Source organism: Amblyomma mixtum, chromosome 6 (assembly GCF_055824585.1).
Source record: "Amblyomma mixtum isolate Tamu chromosome 6, ASM5582458v1, whole genome shotgun sequence".
Classification (NCBI taxonomy): Eukaryota; Metazoa; Arthropoda; class Arachnida; order Ixodida; family Ixodidae; genus Amblyomma; species Amblyomma mixtum.
This window is the reverse complement of record NC_143017.1, coordinates 44,522,715-44,545,285: the sequence shown is the minus strand read 5'-3', so window position 1 is coordinate 44,545,285 and position 22,571 is coordinate 44,522,715. Positions and strand designations below refer to the sequence as shown.

At 45.4% G+C, this 22,571-nt stretch overlaps 1 protein-coding gene across 2 annotated transcripts in view; it reads left to right on the top strand.

Moving 5' to 3' along the window:
- The window catches only part of LOC149338922 (uncharacterized), an 80,105-nt gene extending 62,995 nt beyond the window's left edge, over positions 1 to 17,110 (top strand). For both annotated transcript variants that reach the window (XM_089547819.1, XM_089547818.1), the window contains exons 14-17: positions 1,955 to 1,988; positions 8,041 to 8,099; positions 10,235 to 10,542; positions 16,291 to 17,110. In XM_089547819.1, coding sequence (XP_089403945.1) covers positions 1,955 to 1,988; positions 8,041 to 8,099; positions 10,235 to 10,542; positions 16,291 to 16,398 — 509 coding nt within the window. In that variant the 3' untranslated portion in view covers positions 16,399 to 17,110. The remainder of the gene's footprint in view (positions 1 to 1,954; positions 1,989 to 8,040; positions 8,100 to 10,234; positions 10,543 to 16,290) is intronic.
- The last annotated feature ends 5,461 nt before the right edge of the window (positions 17,111 to 22,571 follow it).

Here is a 22,571-nt window from a genome sequence, read left to right as displayed (position 1 = left end):
TTAATGGTGGTGTGTTCAGACAGAAGAAATGGTGTGCAGGCAGCAGGCATACCTGCTGGAAAGGGCTCACTGCAGAGCCCACTCTTTTCACTGCATCGAAGACCAGTGTCCTCAGCTGTGGGTTTCTGCCTATGCTCAGTACATTTTCAGCTGAAAAGTATATTGGAGATGGCTTAGAGTTGGTCGGCTGTACTGACGGTCACACTGGTTTCCAGTTGCGAGCTTTTTCTTTTGAAGCACAAGCACCATAGTCCACTTCATGCGCAATGTTGTGGAGGCTACGCATGTAGTTTACGCGACCCTCTGGTGTGGAATCCAATGCCTGATGGCCTGGAATTAGTAGCAAACTATTTCTTGAGAATTCATTTTTGCCCGATCAGTGGGAACATTTACAGGCATTTCGAGCAAGTTCCATCTTCAAGTTCTGCTACTTTATTGCACTCAAAATGTCTTGTTCGTGGTGCACTGAACACTGTCTTACTCTGCACTTGTTCCTGCTGGGCCCAGCACAGTACTACCTGGGGACAACTTTCTTTCACTGTGCAGTAGAAGCTAAGGGCATAAGCATATAGTGGGGATGTCTCACTGGCTGATGAGCACATGAGAGCAGGGCGCTTGGAAATGATTGCTTTGTGCCATGGCTTCTATGGCAGGGGCTGTCCACCTTCTAAACACAAATACAACCTACGCAGTAGTAAAACGGGAGTAAGCTATCCTCTTGTGCACGCCATTTTATAAAAGGAGGTGTGCTAGAGAACAGCCTACTCCCTCTTCAATTCTCTCTGTTTAGAGGGCATCATTGTCACAAAGTGTCATGGAACTCTACGTGTGTGGACTTCTTTCTATTCTTTCATGCCTTAAATGCATGCAGAAAGGATGAAGCGGACTCTCTGCACCACCACGTAAAAAAAAAACGGACAAATTTAATACTGTCTCTAAAGCAGTGCAGTTTGCTTCGAGCAGTCTTAATATGATTAGGAATAGGTTTCTACGGAACACAGTTTGTGAAGCCCTGTTCTACAGACCTTTTAAAAAGAGTTTGAAGGGTGCTGCCTTATTGGCCGTAGGGCTCTGTGCTTGTAAAACATTAAATAGGTGAGGATTCAGCTTGGCCGTTGATATGAAAGATGAGGGTTTGATCCCGGCCGCAGCAGCAGCGTTTTGATGGTGGCAGAATGCTAGAGGCCAATATACTGTGCAATGCTGAAGAACTCCCACTTGGCTGAATGTATCCTGAGCCCCTCACTGAGACGTCTCTCGTAGCCTGAATTGCTTTGGGACGCCAAACTGCAAGAACCAAACCAAACCAAATGAGGATTAAGCTCTCCCACGCTTCTCCCAGAAAACCGGTTGCTCCAGAGGTCGTGAAGAGTTCTGTAGTGGAGCCGCTGGAGATTGTCCCTTGGTACTGCTGCTTGGGCTGTGGTGTAAAAATGTACAAAGGGTTGTCATGAATTGCCTAGTCATTTATTTACACTGTGGGATGATTTATTCAACCATTTTATTGTGAGAGTATTACTTGGTTCATCGTGCAAAAATCCCGCTGTCATCGGCAAGCCGTGGCCACCACTCTCCGTGCAAATGATGTCATCAATCCTCCTCCTTGAGCAATAGGGCTCCGGCATACCCACCCCCGCATACCTCAATGCAAGACTGAGGTGCCCACTGACCCAGGGGGCCATTTATGCACCTTTCCTTTCCTCATTCAACGAAGAGGTTCATAACTGACTCGATTTGTAGGTGGACGCCACCGCCTACTTAAGCGTGATTGCGGGCCACTGAGCCAGTTACACTTGCTCTCGCATTTACCCATCATAAGAATTGCTTAGGTGCCCCATATCTTTTTCTTCAGTACTTTGTCCTTTTTTTCTCCTGTAGTGTTTAGGTCAGAGTGTCGTTTTGCATTGCTTTTGTCAATATTCTGATGTGCGCCATTGCTTTTTTTGTCTTCCAGTGCCAACGGCGTCTTGGAGAGGAAACCCTCGTCGGTGAGTCTAGCATTGCAAGACTGCTCTTGGATATTTCTATGCTTGGCATCCCCACCTGCCCGATTGTGTCCCCTGCAAAGCGAAGGCCTCTCCCGGTTAGCCCTGGGCTGTTCCAGTAACAGCCATCCTGTCTCAGCAAATTCCCCACTCTTACCTGGCTTGCTTGCACTCTAACCTAGTGTGTAATTTTTTTTGGGTTGCAATCTATCTTGAGACGCATGGGTTACCTTTTTTTTTTTACATCGTGCAACCTGCACATATCGATTTTCTCCTCTTAAAGGTACCCTGCGACGTAGATAAAGCATGGGGTCTTTATTCTTTGTATGCAGAGTAAGGGACATTGTGAGTCCCGAACGCGCAATGAGATCACCGAAATCATAATATTTGATATTTTAATCTTCGCTAGAAATGCTTGTTTCGAGCCGATGGTGTCGCAACGCGGCGGCCATTTGAAGCAGCGGAAATGAGGTGGCATCCAGATAGGGCGCTGCATTTCTCATTGGTTGGGCGTCCAGTTTGCATATTGTTCCTTTATACTTGCGAAATGAATCCAAAATATTATGTCTCTGAGCACTGAAAGCTTTTCGCATGCCACAAAAACTGGAAAGAAGCAGGGAAAGCGAACGAAAACTAACAAGAATACAGCTAGGGGTGACACTTTCCATTCCGCTTCAAACCTTCGTGGCGGCCAGCGCTGTTCAAAAAACGAGGCTCAGATCAGAAAGCGCGCGCATCGAGACTGGCCGTGACCATACCAAGATGGCAGCGAAAAAAAAAAGCCAGTCGACACACCTTGCCCAGAATTGGGAAGAGAAAGGCCGGACAGGAGACGGGAGTCGAGTTTGGGAGGGAGGGGGGCTACTGCCCACAGCCTTCCAGTCCGACTAAAAAAGAAACTTCGGGGAGCTTCCTTTGTCATTAGTCACCCCTGCCCTGACTACGGCGTCGCGTACACAGGGGGAACACGCCGTCAAAATGCGCGGCTGTCTACAGCCCCGACAAAACAACTGCATGCACGCTTCCGCTGCGTGTGTGCTAGGTGCGGTTCTGATTGGTAGCGCCCAATCTCTGCACTGGGTGAGTGAAATGGGCGAGTGAAGTGCGTTTTAGTCTGAGCTTTTCATTTCGAATTTTCAGAGTGGAATAACTTTCGTTTGCATGCTCCGATTTCGATAATTCTTTTTGCTCTGGTCTCTGGAAAGCATGACAAATCTATTTAATGATATTAACTGGTACTGAGGAAATCACCGGGGGCCCCTTTAACCAATGTACTTTCAGTGGCATTTGTTTTCTTCAATTCCTGGTGCCCTTTTCATAGCCCTCTACATTACGCTGAAGTAAATTTCAGCCTTGTTAGAATAGAAAGACAGGCTAGGGGGTCTTGGTAATTTGAACTCATTTTTTTCTGTGCAAAATTAGACAGGGCAGTATGAGTCAAATGCTTGTGACATGGCAGTATCGGGCTTTTTCCTTGTGCGTATATACTGTATAAACGCATGTAAGGGTCGCACTTTTTTTTTTCAGATTCGAGGGCCAATTTTCGGGGTGTGGCCCATACACGCAATGTGCAAAAATTTTTTTGAGTAAAAACACACTAGTCGATGAATGAGCAGCATTTAGTCTACGTTCAGTCGTCACTTGCGGAGTCTTCAGACTCTGAGCTGGTGCTGTGCTCTGATGCATGCTCATCCCAAAAGAAGTCGCGCAGCATGTCCGCTGTCAACGCGTAGCCGTTGTTCCGCACTTCCATCACACAGCAGAGTAGGTCTTCTTCCTGTTCGGAAAACTTGCACGGCCTGCCTTGGAAAGCGCACTTTTTTCAGCTTGATTCTTTTTTGGTTGCATCATCATCGGACGCACTTCTTGGCCACGTCGAATTTCCTGCCCGCTGCACGCTTGCCGTGTTCGAGAGCTAACTCCCAGCCATGTAGCTGTTAAGGTTCTTGCCCATCATTCTAAAATTGCAACGCTCGATGGCAGCACACAAAAGGTGCAACTGCGGCGAACTAACACGCTACCACAACTCCCGTGCCTTAGGCAGCCACAGAAAGCTGGTGCTGGCGATACTGATGCCAATATGGATAGCGGAGCTTGCAGCAGGAGAAAAAGTTGACGATGATGATGATGAGGCGCGGCCTCGGGCGCCATCCTTGGGCAGCACCTTGGAGCTCCTGTGAGAGTGTGTGGCCTCTGTGTCGCTGTGTGCTCATGTGTAAACCCAACAAAACTTGGTATTTTTTTGCAGAATGTGTTTAAAATTTGTATGCTGAAGCATGCTCCATATTATTCTGGCCTTGCCTGTACAACCCTTACTAACTCCACCACACCTTGCCATGTATTGTAAACTGCTTTCCTTTCCACACTGATCTCTATTCCTTCAATTTGCTCCCTATCAGTTCTTAGCCCCACCCTTATACTTTGTACATAGAGGCTGTGTGATGTCCCAAACAGCCCCGTCTGGCTTACTTATCAGGGTGATATCCTCAGCGAATCACAGGTTGCTGAGGTGTTCCCCATTAACTCCTTGTCTAGCTGTTCCCAATGCAACCCTGTGTATACTATTTACTGCTTTTATTCCTCGCCGCCTAATTTTGGCAAGTTGATTTATTGCCTGTGTGCCAAGGTCATCTTCCTCGTTTAAAGGGTCAGTCTACTCACCGAGATGAGTGTATAAAAAATGGCATATTCTGGTAGTTGGCCCCCTATAACATCAATAACGAGGGATCTGCGCCCGGTTTAGGCAGGAATTTATATTTTATTTTGGCGTTAAAAGTCGCGTAAAAAGCACGGTGGCGACCCCAAACGTTCATTTTGTTCAAGAAAGTGGTAGTCTTTTTTTGTAGAAGCATAAGTGAATATACTACGTACCATTTGTATGCCCCAATGTCAGAGAAACGCACGTTTTGTTCTAGTAAACTGTAGAAGGCGTACCGCTCGCTTTTTCTGTAAATCACATGAATATTTATAGTTACACGTACGCAAAACGCAGGCACATTCCCACTTTTAGTTCAGCGTATGCTAGCAGAGACGCAAAAATAAACTCAGCCTATAGTGGCGCCATCTGGTCGTCAGGACGGGAACCATTGCTGTAAACAAACCGACTCTCCATTTAAGCCTAGGAGCGGCAGAATCGTCACTCTAATTATTAAAATAAAGCAAATTTATCTCTTATATGCTTTCTTATAGGCGAGATGAGACGAAGCGAAAGACAGGCGCCCCATTTATGGCCAGTGAACGCACTGAAAAAGGCAGCAACAACGAGAATTCAGTCCGAAGCGAGAGGTCCGGCTTCGACGGGCGCCGCCATGTTTGTCGCCGCGCGGCGGAAATCCAGATGGTTGCCAGATGAGACTACCATCTCACACAGATGTGTTCTCACATTAATAAATTCTATTTTAAAATGTTTACCGCACTCCTTGGCACCACAGCTGGCTAAACGGTAATTTGAGTAAAGAGCTATCGGTTGCCGCAAAGAAAATATGGTCGATAAAATTCAGTAGACTGACCCTTTAAAGCACAGTTTTTGTTCTAAAGCGAGTTCATGAATCTGGAGCTGTGGCGCATCAACAGACAAGACAGTGAACTAGATGGGCAGTGGACAAGACTGACACACATTTACCAGTGAGCCCATGTTTTGACCTTACTGAGTTCATCACCTCGTCTTCTTTCCCTCTTGTCACTCTCTCGTTTATGTGCCTCATTGCTGCTGTTTTCCTTCATTTATTTTTTAAATCTAGGCTTATTTCAGATTTGGCAATCCTGCTTTGTATTCCATACAGCAGTGCAGCTCTCTTGTCAATGCCATAGCAATGCCATAGTCAATGCCAATGCCATAGCTAGGCCATTGCAGACATGACATTCTTGTTGTACTGATTGCTACACCTTGCCTCTCCCAACATTGTCTGCATTGTGCACTAGAAGAAGGTGGGCAGTTGTTGCAAAGGCTCCTTCATTTCTAGTGTTCCTTTTTGAAGAAAATCGTGATTTCTTACGTTGTTCTTTCGTAGTCACAGTCCTCTCTCTCATTTTGTTATTCCTGGTGCCTGCGGCATAGATTCCCACTGCTTTCTTGTCTGCCTGCCTTGGCATTGAGGTTGCCATCAGTACAGCATACTCTACTTACTTCAGGTTTGACGTCTTCAAGAAACCTTTTGACTATTATCATCATGACTGGATGTACGTGAATAGACCCGTAGGTCTTTTACGTGTACCTGTTATTAGGCTTAATTAGGATAGCTGCCATCCTCTCTTTAAAGGGACACTGAAGAGAAATTGAAGTTGGCTTGTATCGACAGAATACCAGCTCCTGATTACAAAAACGCCACTCATACTGACAACAAAGCTCTTGTAACGTAGAAAAGAGCAAGAACCAAAATACAGGTATCGCCGCCACAGGCCAAACTCTCAAGTACAAGCGTCATGACGTCATATAACAAAACAGTGTTGCTAGAACGAATGGTTCTAGCAACACCAGGAACCGAGAAGCATGAATCACTGAGGCTGACAAACGAAGGGTGCGTGGTTGAATACTGAAGTAAGTTTTGTTTTGAAACCAATAGTGCGCTTTTATTACAGAAGACCGACAAAAGACAACCTGAATGTTGTAAGCGAAGAAAATCAGTACTTAGCGGCGCCACAGGCGGCCAGATGAGTTTCTCTGCATGCCCGTGTGGTTTCATTTTTGACTAGCCTCAATTTACAAGCACGGAACAGCAGAGGAACTCCAAGGGCCGCTCCAAATGCTAGTTAACTTTTGAAGGAGCCTGTTAAGGTTGGTCAGATGATTGCCACGGTCGATGAAAAACTATGATGGCACGATTTTCGGTAATCGTACAAGGCAGTTTGCAGTGTAAAGAGCACCTTGATTCTTCGTATGCTTGTCCGGTGAAACGTTCCGGTTGTGCCAATCAAATTCTAACTACTTGACGCTCTGCGGGGCTGAGGTCGCTGAAGTGCAGGCTGACGTTATTAGACACGTTTCGCATAACGTGTTCCCGTTACCGGTACCTGAGTTGTGGGAGCTCGCGTGCAGCCAATGCATGCACAAATCTCCTTGACGTCGCCAGATGGCGCCACGTAACCAGCAGGTAGGCGCGCGCCTGTAGCATTGGGACCAATCACCGCCTGCTCACCGGCGGTAGGCGGGCTCCCAGTACTCCACTAACGGTAACAAGGTACACGGTATGCTAAAGGTGTCTGAGAGAACTTCGTTGACTACTTCAAGAACGGGATCCATCGTAACGCTGGCAAAAAACACTGGTGCAAACATAAACGAAGCGACGGTAGCGACGGCCGCAATAGCCAATAGATGCCTTCAACGTGCGGCCAGCAGTAGCTTTCATTTCGGCTGCTGCTAGGCTGCACCGCTACGAGCCAGAAATCATGGAGTCTGCATTATGTCATCTTTCGCTGCCGGCCAAGTGGCAACAAAGCCATGAAATGCCGAACTATCAGATTTTGCTATAAAAAATATTAATGGAGTTCTCTTCACTGTCCCTTTAATGCTGTAGAATTCCAGCTCTATTCTTACAGATCATGCTCCTAAATCTCGTCTTGTCTGCTAATTCACGATAACATAGTACGTGCCTGCCCTTTAATACTGTATACGCCTCATCTGTCCTCCTAACCTCACTAAGCCCTCCGACATCCCATTTAATACCTGCTAGTTTCTCAATAACCACTGCTAGGCTAGCCTCTCTGTAGAGTTTGTGTTAAATGCTGCCACGTTCAGTTTCAAATAGCAGCTTGTCCGGAGCCAGAGATTCTTGGCACCCCCTCATGCATGACAGGTGTGACCGCCGCCTTGGTCAATTGCTTCACAGCCTCTGGCGGTTGAGGGCTGAGGGTGAACAGAGGTGTGCCTAGGAGCATGTATTTTGTCGTGCTGTCTCTGAAAAAACTGCGGAGTTAATGGCACACTGAAAGCCTGCTGCGTTGTAATTTCTTGTACTGCTGCCCCTAATTGTAATTGATTGCTGTTGATTGCACTCTTTGCCATTCCTCTTGAATTGAGTTGCATTTCTCACTCTTTCCGTGGGATTCTCTGTTTCAGGGAGTCAAGGTCCGGGCAACTTGCGCAGGCCGCAGCTCTCGACTCGAGCATCTTTTCTGGCAAGTACCTTCGTCAACTGACTAGATATTGGGCTGGGTCTGGATAACCCCCTCAGGCACCATTCAACATTTCATTCAAAACAAATACCTGTCTGCCTAAATAGCTTGTCCATAGCTCAGGAATGTCAATTTGGTAGCTTATGAACAAAAAGCACTTAAAATTAATTTGTTTCATGCACATAATACGAAATTTTCTAAGTGCCAAAGTAATAGTTGCAAGCTGTGATATTAATCCAGAAGGATCATGAAATCAATGCCATACGGACTGTAGAATCATTTTGAGTTTTGAAGATTCACATGACGAAAAGTCCAGAAATTCGAGCATAAGCAAGAGCATCTATTGCTGTTGCTAGAGTAGAGAAAAAAATGAACAAATGAATGGCAGATTAGGGAAACATCCACTAAAAAAAAAGGCAGACACTTACCTCGCATGACAACTCTCTGCGGGTGCTGTTGTCGCCGCACCTGCTCCTATGTAGAGAGGCTTTTATGAAACACCCATGTGATGCAAATATTTTATTGTGGTTCAGGGGCGTCGTGTCACATAAAAGATTTGGAAAGTAGTGCTACTTTTTGGCCACATGTGAATGCTGGGATACAAAGAATTAAAAGGAGTCATTCTCGTCAGGTGCATGGTGTAATGGACTAGAATTTCATTTTTGAATTCGACAGACAGCAGCTTGAATATTTTGTTGCGAAGTGTAGAAATGCACATTTCTTTATTAGCGCTCGCTGTTCTGAGTGAGCAAGAGAGTGATGTACACAATGCAAAGATTATGCTTAACCCTTTCCCTGCCACTCCCGAGATAACTCGGGCTACCACATAAGCACACCCCCTGCCTCTCCCGAGTTTGCTCATTTTGGCTTTTTAACTCACCCCCTGCCGCTCCCGATAATACTCGTGTAAAAAAAAACGATGCAAACATGCAGTGCCATCTATAGAGAGACGCTATAAACTCATAAATCTTGTAGGGTGAATTTTACACCACAGATGGCACGCATGTTTCCACATCAGAGTAGCTTCGTTTTCGTTTTCGCACAGCTGCCATGTCAGAAAATGTGCCACACTCGTCCGCGCTTTGACGGACAAATAAATTCAAAACTGCTTGTGAATTGGGAGTCCAATGATAATAAGAACGAGGAAGGAGCCCACCTAAGTGCCTTGTCAAGTGATGACAGCGATGATGTCCCCCTGCCACCAAAAATCTGCGTAAGAGGCAATCCGACAGGCACGATTGGTGCTGCAAGATTTGATTCAGTACAACTAATATCTATAAGATTATCCTCAATAAACTTGTCTACATGTCCTGCAGAGCATTTTAGCGCGTTACTAGCAAAAAACTTTCAGGAAACTATAACTGCAAAAAAAACCTGGCAGGGTGTGTGCAGCTGTGAGCAAAAAAACCTGGCAGTGAAAGGGTTAAACAAGTCTACACATGTGTTGTGCAGAGAATAGACGGACACTGCCTTAAGGGTGTGATGCCATAGCCTTAATGGCCCCGCCGCGGTAGCTCAGTGGTTACGGTGCTCGGCTGCTGAACCGAAAGACGCGGGTTCGATCCCGGCCGCGGCGGCTGAATTTCTTTGGAGGAGAAATTCTAGAGGCCCGTGTGCTGTGCGATGTCAGTGCACGTTAAAGAACCCCAGGTGGTCGAAATTTCCGGAGCCCTCCACTACGGCGTCTCTCAAAGCCTGAGTTGCTTCGGGACGTTAAACCTCAATAAACCAAACCAAAGCCATAGCCTTAATGGGTCCCTTAAGTGGCCTGGGGTCCTCTTTGCATCTCACTTCGCAGAACTGTTAAAGGGAGACCTTGTGTGTCAAGTCAAACGAACGTTCCTCGGTGGCCTAGGGGTACAGTGTCTGATCCGCGACCCGAGGGGCATAGATTCAAGTGCCATCTCACCCCAGTTTTTCTCTGCCAGAAATTTACTTTACATTCTTGCATGTCATAATGACGCTTGAGTCCTTGGCTGACATCACTACCTTTTTGACCAAGCCGCATTCTCTTGCATGCCGCCGGACTCTGCTGAACAGGAACCTTAACTCTATTGCGTTAATGTGTGTGGTGAATAGCGTGGGAGATCTCATTCAGGGGAAACTTACGATGTGCCAACCTAAATCTCTGCTTGCAGAGAGCCGCTTTTCTTGCGACGAGGAGCAGGACCTGTTCTCGGAGACCACCCTGGCCGACCTGACGTCCCGGGAAGAAGACCCGATGGGCCGGTACAGCGAGCTGTACCGGCGAAACTCCATGGTGCCCTCGCACCTGAAGTCTTGCTACCCGGTCGAGACGCAACAAAGTACCATACCGGCGACTCCACTCAAGGGGGACGGCAAGTTCGTCTACCCTCCGGTACTAGGCCAGGACGAAGACTCGTCGAAGCGAAAGCGGCCGACGCAGTCCAGCAGCAGTGACGAAGGTGCATCCAAGCCGATCTGGGTGAGCATATCCACTGAACCTATTGTACACTTGAGTCGTCAAGGGAATGCTTCCTATTATTGTTCAAGAACGGGGACTACTTGGCAGGCAGAGCATTGCCGGCGTTTTGCTTGTCCTCTTCGGACCTGACCTGCACAAAAGTTGTCAGCGCCGGTCAAACAGACTGTTCCGCAATTAAGTGCATGCCATAGAATGCGTCTCACAGCTAAACCTATAAATTGTTTGAGCTCAGATTTCGCACAGAAATGGCATTTGGTGGGCAGAGTTGTTTTATACCACTTTTTTTTGGGGTTCTTGCCTGAATCAATACAAAGTCTGATATTCGCATTGTCTGCAGCGACAAACAAAACAATCCGCTCTCTGTGTTTGCACCGGTGGTGCCATCTCGTTGGTCGACGGTGGAGATTAGGCGAAGGGAAGGCAAAAAGCTTAACTTGGTCGAAACTGCACTAAGTTTGAAGACTTTTGTGGTACAGCATCGTCATACCTCCTGCAAAACACTCCCCCGCCTCTTCTGCCTAATCTCCACGGTCAACCAACGAGATGGCACCACTGGTGCAAATGCTGAGAGGGCAGCTTGTTTCGTTTTGTCTTCGCCGCAGACGATGCGAATGTCTGACTTTTTCTTATTGATTCAGGCAAGTACCCCCGAACGAATGCGGTATAAAATGATTCTGCCGACCAAATGCCATTTCTGTGCGAAATGTGAGCTCCAGCAATTCGCTGGTTTAGCTGTGAGGCGCATTCTACGGTGGGCGTTTATTTGTGGAACACACTGTATATCTGTCGGGTCAGGCTGCTCCCCATGTCTTGAGAGACATCCAGGGTCTTATGACAACGTGTTTAGCTGAATACAGAAGCAGCAGAGTACTTTTTCAAATCAAAATTGTCAACTCTGTCACAGTCAACCGTGAGGCAAATATTTGGCTGCTGAGATTAGGGGAGCTGATGTGTAGACGAAGCAACCACCTTGGAGGGCTGCACAATTCTCGAAAAGGAGACTTTATGGGAGCTCAGGAAATTGTCTCCAACTTTCAGTGTCACTTAATGTGCAGAACTGATGCATTTAGTGTTTTATGACATATGTCAGATATGCAGCATAATGCATGCAGTGTCAGATGTGGCTGTAATGCAGGTAAACATCCCCTGCACGTGCATGTGACTAGCATCACAGAAAGCAAACAGAATGCACTGAGTTTTGTAACGAAGCAGTCGTGCCTCAAAGGAATTGGCAGATTGGGTGGTGAAGTGTAGTTTCATGCTTAAGCAGGTCAAAAAATGAACTCTGAGGGCCAACTGTACAGCTTCTTTCTTGCATCTAGCGTTTCATCTATTCAAAAGTTAATTCACTGTCTCACTACATTAAGGTCTTGCAAGACATTTCCCAGTTGCCTGTCAAACCTGTATGTTCATACGCAGGGTATTTTTTCTTGCTTTCATGTTGTAATCATAATGCAGTCATACTCTACTTTGATTCTACAGCAGTCTGTCATGTTTGTGCTCGGCTAGCTCAGTCAGTAACTGCATTTTGTGGGTGCAATTTTTTTATGGCAAAGCATAAATTCAGCACAAGGCACTGTTTCGAATAAGCGTCGAAAGCTTACCACATTTTCCATTGTATGAGTCTTGGTTTTTATTTTTCGTCAGTGCATCTTATACGAAGGTGTGACTTAAGACAGCGAAAAAGTATGCACCACCGCACATCATCTTTCACAATGCCCGGTAATTGTACGTGAAAAGATTCTGTGCATAAAAGAAAAAAGTTAATTTTTTTTAAATGTTACCTTCTGGTAGTATCTTCCCAAAGCTGAATGTGCTGCAATAATGGCAGTGCTACCACATCACAAGACACTGCACAAGAGGTGATGTTTGATTATAAATTATTTACCTGGAATGGGTGGATTACATGTGATGATTCGTGTTTACTGATGTCTTGTCCATCATTCAAAGCAAAAACTCGAAACAAAAGTTTGGTGCCTGTACTCCTTTTAAGATTGCGCCGTTGTGCCCACTACCTTTCAGTCACTTGAGTCGGTGGTCTCTGTTCATGGCAGCACGATTTTACCAATTAGGGACCAATAACGAGACCGTAATTGTGCAGCCAAGGCCAATTATGCACTGTCGACCGCACTTCATAATAATCAGGAAGGTCGCATTAGTAAACTGCATTGACAGATGGGGTCTCTTTAGGGAACAGGTGCTTTTGAGAGGGTGCCTGGATTTGACATCTGTGCAGTGTGACCGCGCAGATGCGTTGCTCGAGGTGTAGAAGTGTCGGGCTGCATGCAAAAAGTTGCAGTGAAATTATGTTCTGTAAACTTTTGACTGGGGTGTTATACATCGCCATCTAGGAGCAGTGCTTATGCAATGCTTGCAACTGTTGTTGGAAGGTTGCCTTGTGTCATAGTTGCTTTAGGGTCATTGAATTCATTGCAAAAAACTACACTTTCTTAATCATTTTTCTCACACAAATGCAATGTTTTTGTCACCCTCAGATGTGATCCAAGTAAGTATTTCCTGTTTTCCTTCATGCTAAATATTTTCTTTGGTAATTGGCAGAAAAGTGTAGTGATTGCTGTTGTTGTTCCACTTTAATAAGGCTTTGCTACACATTTTTCATTCAGGATAAATGGACATTGCTACTGTATTTACTCGAATGTAACACGACACTAGTATAACGCAAGGGGTGACTTTACATGCTGCCTTGCGGGGGGAAAAAACACCGCGAATGTAACAGGGGAGCACCAGATGCAAGATAAGTACCTACCTTTAACGGATATCTTGACACTTGTCCTCTTGTCGAAAATATTTGCGGTTACCGTGTTCTCAGAAATAGTCCTCCTTACTGCTGTCAACCTTCCAGATGATGTCATCCTCAATGCCATCGAGATCAGTCGAAGTCTGTTACCTTTTCCTCCAGTTTGACTTGACGGACAGGATGAGGCCCATGCAGTTGCGTTCAGTCTCGCATTTAAAAAGGCACCTTCGGCTGTTGCCGCTCCTTTCCTTAAAGCGACCCCCATACTGAGCATACTGTGATGCAACAGGCACGGGATCGCAGCGAATACAAAGAACAATGTTCTAACTTTGGATGGGTTGGCACTTGGCTTTCATGGTACTCGTGTTTCCAACATAACATCGCAAAACTGCGGAAACCGAGACAGAGTTACGGCTGGTTCAAAATGGTTGCACCATGGCATTGCTTTAGGGCAGTCAAATCGTGGTATTCTAATATAACATGAGGGTAGACTTTAAGTGACAAATCTTGAAGAAAACTCGTGTTACATTCGAGTAAATATGAGGGGTGTTTAATATATGTTTTGCCTCTTCGTCTGTAAGATATTTATTGACTGATGAAAATGAGATGCTGCCGTGAAAATACAGCTAGAAGTCTTTTCTTTCGCAAACATAGTTCATTTTTTGGTATGGTCCCCACCAACATTGGTGCACTTCTGCTATCGATGCACTGCTGTTTGCTTGCTGTCAGGGAACAGTGAGGCCGACTACCAACTAGGCACAGCATTGGCAGCCTCTTCGTCGGATGCAAAACGCGTGCCCTTCAAATGTCCCTTCAGCTTCAGGAATGCCCAGAAGCCGCTTGGTGCTACGTCAGGTCTGTAGGGTGAGTGAGGCCGAACATTCCGGAACTGCAGCTTCTTCAATGTGGTGGTTGTCCCCCGACTTGTGTGTGACCGAACGTTGTCACGTTGAATGACCGAATTTTTTTCGGACGAAATTTATGCAGAAGCGCACGCAAGTTCTGCAGTGTCTTCAGCTGATTCAAAACTGCCCACAATGAGTCTGTCGAGTGCGACGATCATCACAAGACCTGTTCATACAAGCGCGGCGAGCTCACAAGTGGAATGCAGACAGCAAGCATCCACTGCGCTTCTAGTCTTTCACACTCGATGTGGCTCGATCTTCTGTGCGTACAGTCCATGCCCACCTCCCAACTCCAAAAATTACACACGTTCCCATACACAGCACTCATTCGACGGTGGGTACCAACAGGGGAAACACAATCCACCGTCAAATTTGTTTACGGCACTGTTCTAACCGTACGTCCATACAGGCAGACATTTTGCTTGCGACTGCTTTAGCATCAGTGGTGCCACATGCAAAATGAAAACATCCATCAAAAGCTGAAACCTCAGACTTTCTTTTCATTTTCATCAGTTATTAAGTTACAGATGAGGAGGCAAATATATATTGAATACCCCTTGTACGGTAACGGTAGTGATGGTGACCCTGGGAATCTCGCAGTTATGTGTTGAATGGACATTCGGTGACTAGGCGTTCAACTGACCAAAACACCTTGGTCCAGGGTGTAAGAATATGAAGAATATGGTTTGAATTGTAACGTTGTAACAATTGTAACAAAATTCACTTAGGTTAGCTTGGCAGCCTCTTTACTGCAGCTTGAACTCAAGCCAAGCTCTGGTCGGAACTTGTCCTACAACCAATCACCCTTGTTTACATGGCGAGGTGTTGACAGCATGGTCGCTATTACAAAGCAGAAGGAAACTGGTCATAGCCTGTATGCCCCCATGTGCTGTGTTTACACCATTCTAGGTCGACCTGTTTTTTTAAATGTGAAAATCCGAAATGGGGGTCGACTTACAATCGAAACCAAACCATGGCACCGTATATAAAGGTGAAACAAGTGTGAATGTGGTAAGCAATAAAGCGAGTGTAAATGTGGTAAGCAGTAAATAAGCCTGTATACCACCTGTCTATTTGAACCAACTAAACCAACAGTGGCCTTTCAAATGGGTCTAAACTCTGATTCTTTACTTTGTTCAACTATACCAGGTGTCCCAGCTAAATGTAACCAAGCTTTCAAAAAACGCGGGGTGTCCTAGCCGTCTCAAACCAAATGAGGTTTGTTTAGATTCGCGTGACCTAGTCTGCAGTATTTTTTTCGTTCTTCAAGGTTCACTAATTAGTTGTAGATCGCTTTGAGAAACAGCTTACTGAGACATTTGCAGCAAAGTAATATTTACGTAAAGTAGCTTTTTAACCGGCCTTTAACCATAACCCGCACAAGAAGAAAAAGCTTCCAGATCACAACTGTGCCACTTCGAGGTCCCAGGACGCGCCTTAAAGAATAAAATCCGTTTTTCCTGAAGTCCTCTCCTTGATGAGACTTTGGGTGCACATTGGGGCAGAGAAGTGAGCGAGCAGCTGGTCACGTGACAACTTTCTTTTAAGGCCAATAAATGAAGCTACGTGAATCGTAACTTGACGGAAACAGCACTACTTGCGGTTTTTCGAGCTGATAAACTTTTGCATTGACACTTTCTTCCTAAAGTTAATAATTAAAAAGTTAGCTAATTAAACTTAACTAATTAATCAACTTTGAAGAGCGAAAAATATACTCAAGACTAGGCCATGCGACTGTGAACAACCCTGAGTTGGTTTCACTGGACTAGGACACTTAGTCTTTTTAAAGTTTGGTTACATTTAGCAGTTATGACAGTTTTAGACAGTGTAAGCGGCAGCTGGCATGAAGTCGGTTTTACTCCTTCACCAGGGCGCATAACTAACTGGTATTTTCAGTGGTGACCGGCGTAGTGCTAGCACATGAAAAGGAAAGTGGGTTCCCCTCTCTACTTTTCCACCCACAACCTGTCCCGTCACCCTCTCCTCTGGAAGTGGAAAGGGGATTCCCCACACTCCACTTTGGCACCTGCCATATATGTCCTTGTGCCCCAACTGAATCCACGCCCTCGCTTCTTTCACTTGCAGGGAACACCGGGCAGCACGACTCCCTCGAAGCCAAAGAAAGGGCACAAGAGTTCGCGCACTCCGTCAAGTGTGAAAAAGTTTTTAAAAACAACATTCAGGAGGCAGTGAACGGCACCAGACGAATTTCTTTGAAATCGTGTCACAGCATGTAAATTTTAACTCTTTACTTTTAAAATGTAACTCGGCGACAACTTTTTAATATACCGTATAACCTCGTGTAAGGACTGCATCACTGTATGGGCCTCACCCCCTGTTTTAGAGTAATTTGTAAAAAAAAAGTAATATTAAAAATGCCGTCCTTACAAGAGTGCATATGGTATGTATAAATTTTTAACGAAGGTGATGCCGAGTGAGTAATATGAAAGGATTTCTCAACACTTTTTGTGAGAATGTCGCAACCAGTATAGTCTGCAAAGTTTTGCAGTGCCATGCTTGTTTTTTTTTCTTTTTGATGTTTAGCATCTAGCGTAATTATGAAATTGGGCACGAGATAAAAATATGCTGGTGGGCACTCCGAACGGTTAAATATGATGATTTCTATCTAAATGGAATATAGACAATTCTTCAGACATGGCATGAAAAATGCTGCTTTGCATGGGCTTATCACTTGGGTCGCGTGTGCTATTCTGTGAGATGCCCAGTTTTATTTATTAGCTGTATTGGTTCCAAATGCATTACCTTTTAATTATTCGAGCCACTTGACAACTAGTGGCATACTCATATTTGACCTGGAACAATCAGCTGTGATGTTTTATGCAGGTGCAGCTCATTTCAGTGGGCTGCTTGTACAAAGACGTTGTCCTCCTTTTTATACACTTTTTAATAAATGTTTTAAACCCTGAAAAGTGATCACTCCTGTTTGTGCATTTGTTCTAAATTGGGCAAGAAATATTTTACAGGTACTACATTTGAGAAATGTGCACTGAACTCAGTTGCATACGTGTATCAAGTGAATGAGCTAAGTATGTGTATCAAGTGTAGCATGGGAACTGCATTACCTTCCCAATTTTGTGCTGCCTCGGCACAAGCCTCCAGGACATTCAGCAGCTGCTGCTTGTCAAATAATCTAGTTTAAAATGCATGCACATTGGTTATAACTGGGCCTAAGTTTAACCCTTTGTGCTGCAGCACGATACATGTGTCCCATTTCCCACTTGCTTCAGTTTATTTATTTATTTATTTATTTATTTCGGATACTTTCCAGGCCCGAAGGCATTACAGAAAGGAGTGGTAAGATACATAAAAAAACAGTGCATGTTAAACAATATTATTTACAAAACGGCAGAAAATACAGTTGTCTTGAAATTGCAGATGTCAGAAATGGCAGCGATGGAGGGAGGAAGGTCGTTCCAGTCTGCGCTCGTTTTGGGAATGAATGAATTATGACACATTTTTGTTCTGGAAAATGGAACAGCAACTTTAAACATGTGGTCAGAACGGGACGATATGTATGATGGTCGAGCAAAAAGATGATCCTTTAATACAGGGTTATGATACATTCTATGGAAAAGACAGAGTCGAAAACATTTACGGCGTGAGGAAAGGTCTGGCAGGGTAAGGGTGTTTTTCATGGAAGTAATGCTGGCGTGACGGGAATAGTTAGATAAGATGAAACGTGCTGCGCGATTTTGAATGGATTCAAGTGTGTTGATTAATGTGATTTGACTGGGATCCCATACTGCGCAAGCATATTCTAGCTTCGGCCGCACTAATGTTTTGTAAAGTGTTAGTTTTATTGGTAGAGGCGCAGCAGAGAAATTTCGACGTAAATATCCAAGAACCCGGTTAGCGTTATTAGTGACATGCTCAACGTGCATATGCCATGATAGGTTACGTGAAATATGAACACCTAGGTATTTGTATGACTTGACGGATTCAAGGGAAGTGCCACGAAGAAAGTAAGTGCGCGTGTTGTCAGTGATGTTAGTGCGACGCGATACATGCATTGTTTTACATTTGCTAGCATTTAGTTGCATGAGCCATTTATTGCACCAGTTAGATATGCTTGTAAGGTCTTCTTGAAGCTTAATAGAGTCAGTGTGGTGAGTTATTGTGCGATAAATGACGCAATCATCTGCGAAAAGCCTGATAGATGAATGGGAAATGCATTTAGGTAGGTCGTTAATGTAGATAAGGAAGAGAAGAGGTCCCAGTACCGATCCCTGCGGTATGCCCAATGTTACAGAAATGTGAGAAGATGAACAGTCGTTAGCTTTGTTTGCCGGCAGTTGCCGGCAAACAAAGCAATGCAACTGCATACCATATTTTCACATGTAGAATACTAGGGTAATAAAGGGATAAAAGAGGGCATGAAGGGAAAAAGAGGTTCTGTAGTGTAGATCTCTGAAACGATTTTGACCACCTGGGGATCTTTAACGTGCGCTGACATCGCACAGCACATGGGCACCTTTTGCGTTCCGCTAACATCGAAATTCTGCCGCCGCGGTCGGTTTAATCCCGGGTACTCCCTCTCGGTAGACAAGAGCTTCATTTCAAGCTAGTGTGCTTAGCTCGGTGAAGAGAATTTGAGGCAAGATCAACAGAAGTGTGTGCCAGAAAGCAGGTGTTCAAGTGTTCAATTCTTTTTCACTGCCTAAGTTTGTGTCATTACTGAAGTTGTAAAAATGGTGGAACTATCTTGAACAGCATTTTCTTCCCCGGACATGGCTGAAGTAGTAGGCACTAGGGTCACGGGAGGGCAGGCAGTTCTGAATCCTTTGCGTGTAGTTGATGGTGTGGCATCAGTAGTCTGCAGCGAGTGTGACCTGAAGAAAACCTGCGTTACTGTTATCACTTTTGTGGCACTAGTCCTTCACATATGAGGGACAACTGCTACTTCGATCGCCCTTGAAAGTACAGGGGACAAGAGACCTTGTTGCCAGGGTGTCGAACCGGCATTTTTTCGGGTTCGGTTCGGGTTCGGGTTCACGCCTTTCGGGTTCAGTTCCGGGTTCGGCTCCAGAGGGCCATTTCGTTCCGGTTCGAACCGGTTCGGACCATCCCGAACCGGTTCGAACCGGTTCAAACGGGTTCAGGACAAAAAAAAAATTTAACGCAGATGAGTTTGTCAACCCTGCTATGCGTTTTCATTTTTCCGGCACATCGGTATACATAATAAAAAATGCAAATATTTGTTTACAAGAACATAAAACTGGGCTAGCTGGTGAGAGTTCATGCTGGTAAGAGCGCAATAAACAAGACAAAGGAAGACTGGAGACGACACAGACGCTGACTAACAACTTGTTGTTACATTCTAGGAAAAGTGCATGAAGGCGCAGGACACAGTGAACCATGCAAAAAACAGAACAACAAAGATTAAAACTAAAAAAAACATACTGCACATGCCCAGCATAGTCGAGTCATGACATCTTTTTCAACGAAATACGAAGACTATATTCCATAGTAGACAGCAATTCCCTATATTCTGGACCTCATACAGTTGGGAAGAAAGCCTGACTCCTGTATACAAATTGACGGATAGTGAAGCAACACGCCCATCTGCTTCCTTACTAATCATAAAGGCCTCCACCATGTCCCTACAAATTCGATCTGGGTGAATAAGCAGGAGACTTGTCTTTCTGAATGGGTAAGCAATGAGAATTTGTTCGAACATCACAGATGGGTGAAAAAGTAACGGTGTCGTACAACTTGGCTTTGCATTGCAGCGAGTGCAACGATTGCTTACCCCGTAGGTAAGACAAGTTTCGTGTTAATAACCCTGTTTGCATAAGTAGCGAGTTGGTCGAGGCCTATATGACCAGGAAGGAAGCTGATGAGTGTGTTGCCTCACCATCTATCACTTTGGTAGATAAGGAGTAAGGCTTTCTTGTCAACTGTGTGAGGTCCAGGAGATAGCGGATTGCTGTCTAATATGGAAGATAGTCTTAGAATTTCGTTGAAAAAAACGTCATTACTCAACTGTGGTGTGCATGCGCAGTATGGTTTTTAAGTTTTAACCTTTGTTCTGTTTTTAGGGTTGTTCCTTGAGTCCTGCGCCTTTATGTACTTTTCCCAGAATAAAATAACCAGCTGTTAGTCAGCACTCGTGTCGTCTCCAGTCTTTCTTTTGTCGTGTTTACTGCGTTAATTAAGCATGAAAAATTGTTTAATGCGAGATATTCTCACTTTACCCATTTTACTTATTGTCCGCAGCAAATACGAATTTACGGCAAGAGCCGCAAAATGAAATGAACTCGAAATTGTGAAAATCGGCTATGTATACGCTATAATCCACCTTATGAGGTGTAAGGCGAAAAGCCGGTGGATTTTCAATCTACAAGACCCTCCTGCGTGAGCAATTTGGGAGACCCAGTTGCGCGAGTAATAGGTCTCTTTTGAAGCTTGAGTCAGTTGGGACTTTCTTGTACGCAGTGTAATTACGGGGCCCCAAGATTGCCGACGCACGCGCCCTCTACGTTCCCGCGCACTACTAAGAACAGAAACTGCCATGTATCGGTACCTACATACAGACGGACACCTTTCCGTCGCCCCGAAACCGACTTGCCAGTCACCCCTCCTTTACTAAATGGTAAGAAAATGTGCGAGAATCCCTCCACCGCCCATCTGCCGCCCAACGAGAGCCTCGTGAGAGCACAGGCTCTCCCTAACTTGCAGAACTTACCAAACATATTTTATTTAAATCACCTATTCGACACCACCTTTGTGACTCACGTTATATATCCCGAACCCATATAGCTCAGTATCTTCAAAAACACAGCTAATCGTGGCTTCTCACTATAATGCAATAAGAAATTACGACATTGACTTATTATGATGACGTCAACCTCCTCTCTTCTGATAAAAACAGTATCATAAAAACGCATGCTTGGATGGGTTGAGAACGCTTCGTTTTTGCACGGACACAAAATGTCAGCAGCCCCGCAGCGGTGGCTCAGTGGTTACGGCACTCGGCTCCTGACCCGAAAGACGGTTCGATCCCGGCCACGGCGGACGAATTTCGATGAAGGCGAAATTCTAGAGGCTTGTGTACTGTGCGATGTCAGTGCACGTTAAAGGACCCCAGGTGGTCGAAATTCCCGCAGCCCTTCACTACGGCGTCCCTCATAGCCTGAGTCGCTTTTGGATGTTAAAATCCAATAAACCAAACCAAACCAAATAAATTGGCAACATGTTTGTTGCGACTTTGAGCTGCAACATTCTTGCAAGTGCAGCATTGTGCGAGGAAGGAGATATACTTGCACTACATTGAATGTTTGAGACTTTTCCTGGGGCGCTATCAAAGGGAACCTTTGCGTCAACAGAATTTTTTGCGCCCTTGATAGAGTGATAAAGAGTGGTTAATCTGTCGTGCACCATTTGTCCACCAATTTGTTTCACGCATTTATTTTCAAAACTACAAACAACCCCTTTCTGGCAGCTATGCTTTCTGGGCGTGATCACTAACGCATGCCAGCGAGCGCATATATTTCCGCATTGCCCTTTTGATTATCCGGTATTTAATTTTTTTTTCTTATTAGTGCATCTCCACCGTTGCCAAGAACCCGCCTTTCGTTGCTTATTTCCGTCGCTGCAAACAAGAATATGCGGATTCCAGAAAAAAAAAAGCTGCACCAATTTATACATCCTCCTTTTGGTAATAATCGCAGGTTTAACGTGTTGAGTAGACATTGAGGCTTTAGGATAGACGGTGTAGTGCAGGGCTCCAAATTAACGAAGATCAACTGGGGATTTTCGGCGTGAGACAGAGCACGCTGGTTTTTGTATTTTTAGAATCAGCAGCCAAGCTCCACAGTACCACTGAGCCATTTTTTTTCTTTGTTGCCCTGCATCGTGAGGGGTTTTATTTAGAACCTGCTGTCTGAGACAATGAGCGCCTACAAAAGTATATGTTGCACTACCCACTGCGGTGGCTCAGTGGTTACGGCGCTCGGTTACTTATTCGGTGTATCCGGGTTCGAACCCGGCCCCGGGGGACACGTTTCGACGGAGGCGATGGTGGTGGAAAAAATTTATTTACACATGCATTACTGGAGGTATTGCATGAGCTGACCCAGAGGGGGCAAGCCCTTACAAGTACTAGGTGGAGGTCCCTAGTTCGGGACCCCAGTGGCGTCGGCCGCCGCCCGGGCTCGCGCGACCAAGGCCCGTTGGGCCTGCAGGTCAGAGCAGCCGAGCAGAGTCGCCTCCCAGTCCTCCCGAGTTGGGTTGGGGTGAGGGGGGATAGCAGGGTTGGAGGGGCAGGCCCACACCATGTGGTAAATGTCCGAAGACTTCTCCGCACAGTGCGGACAGCTGCCCGAGAAAGAAGGGTCGAAGTGTTT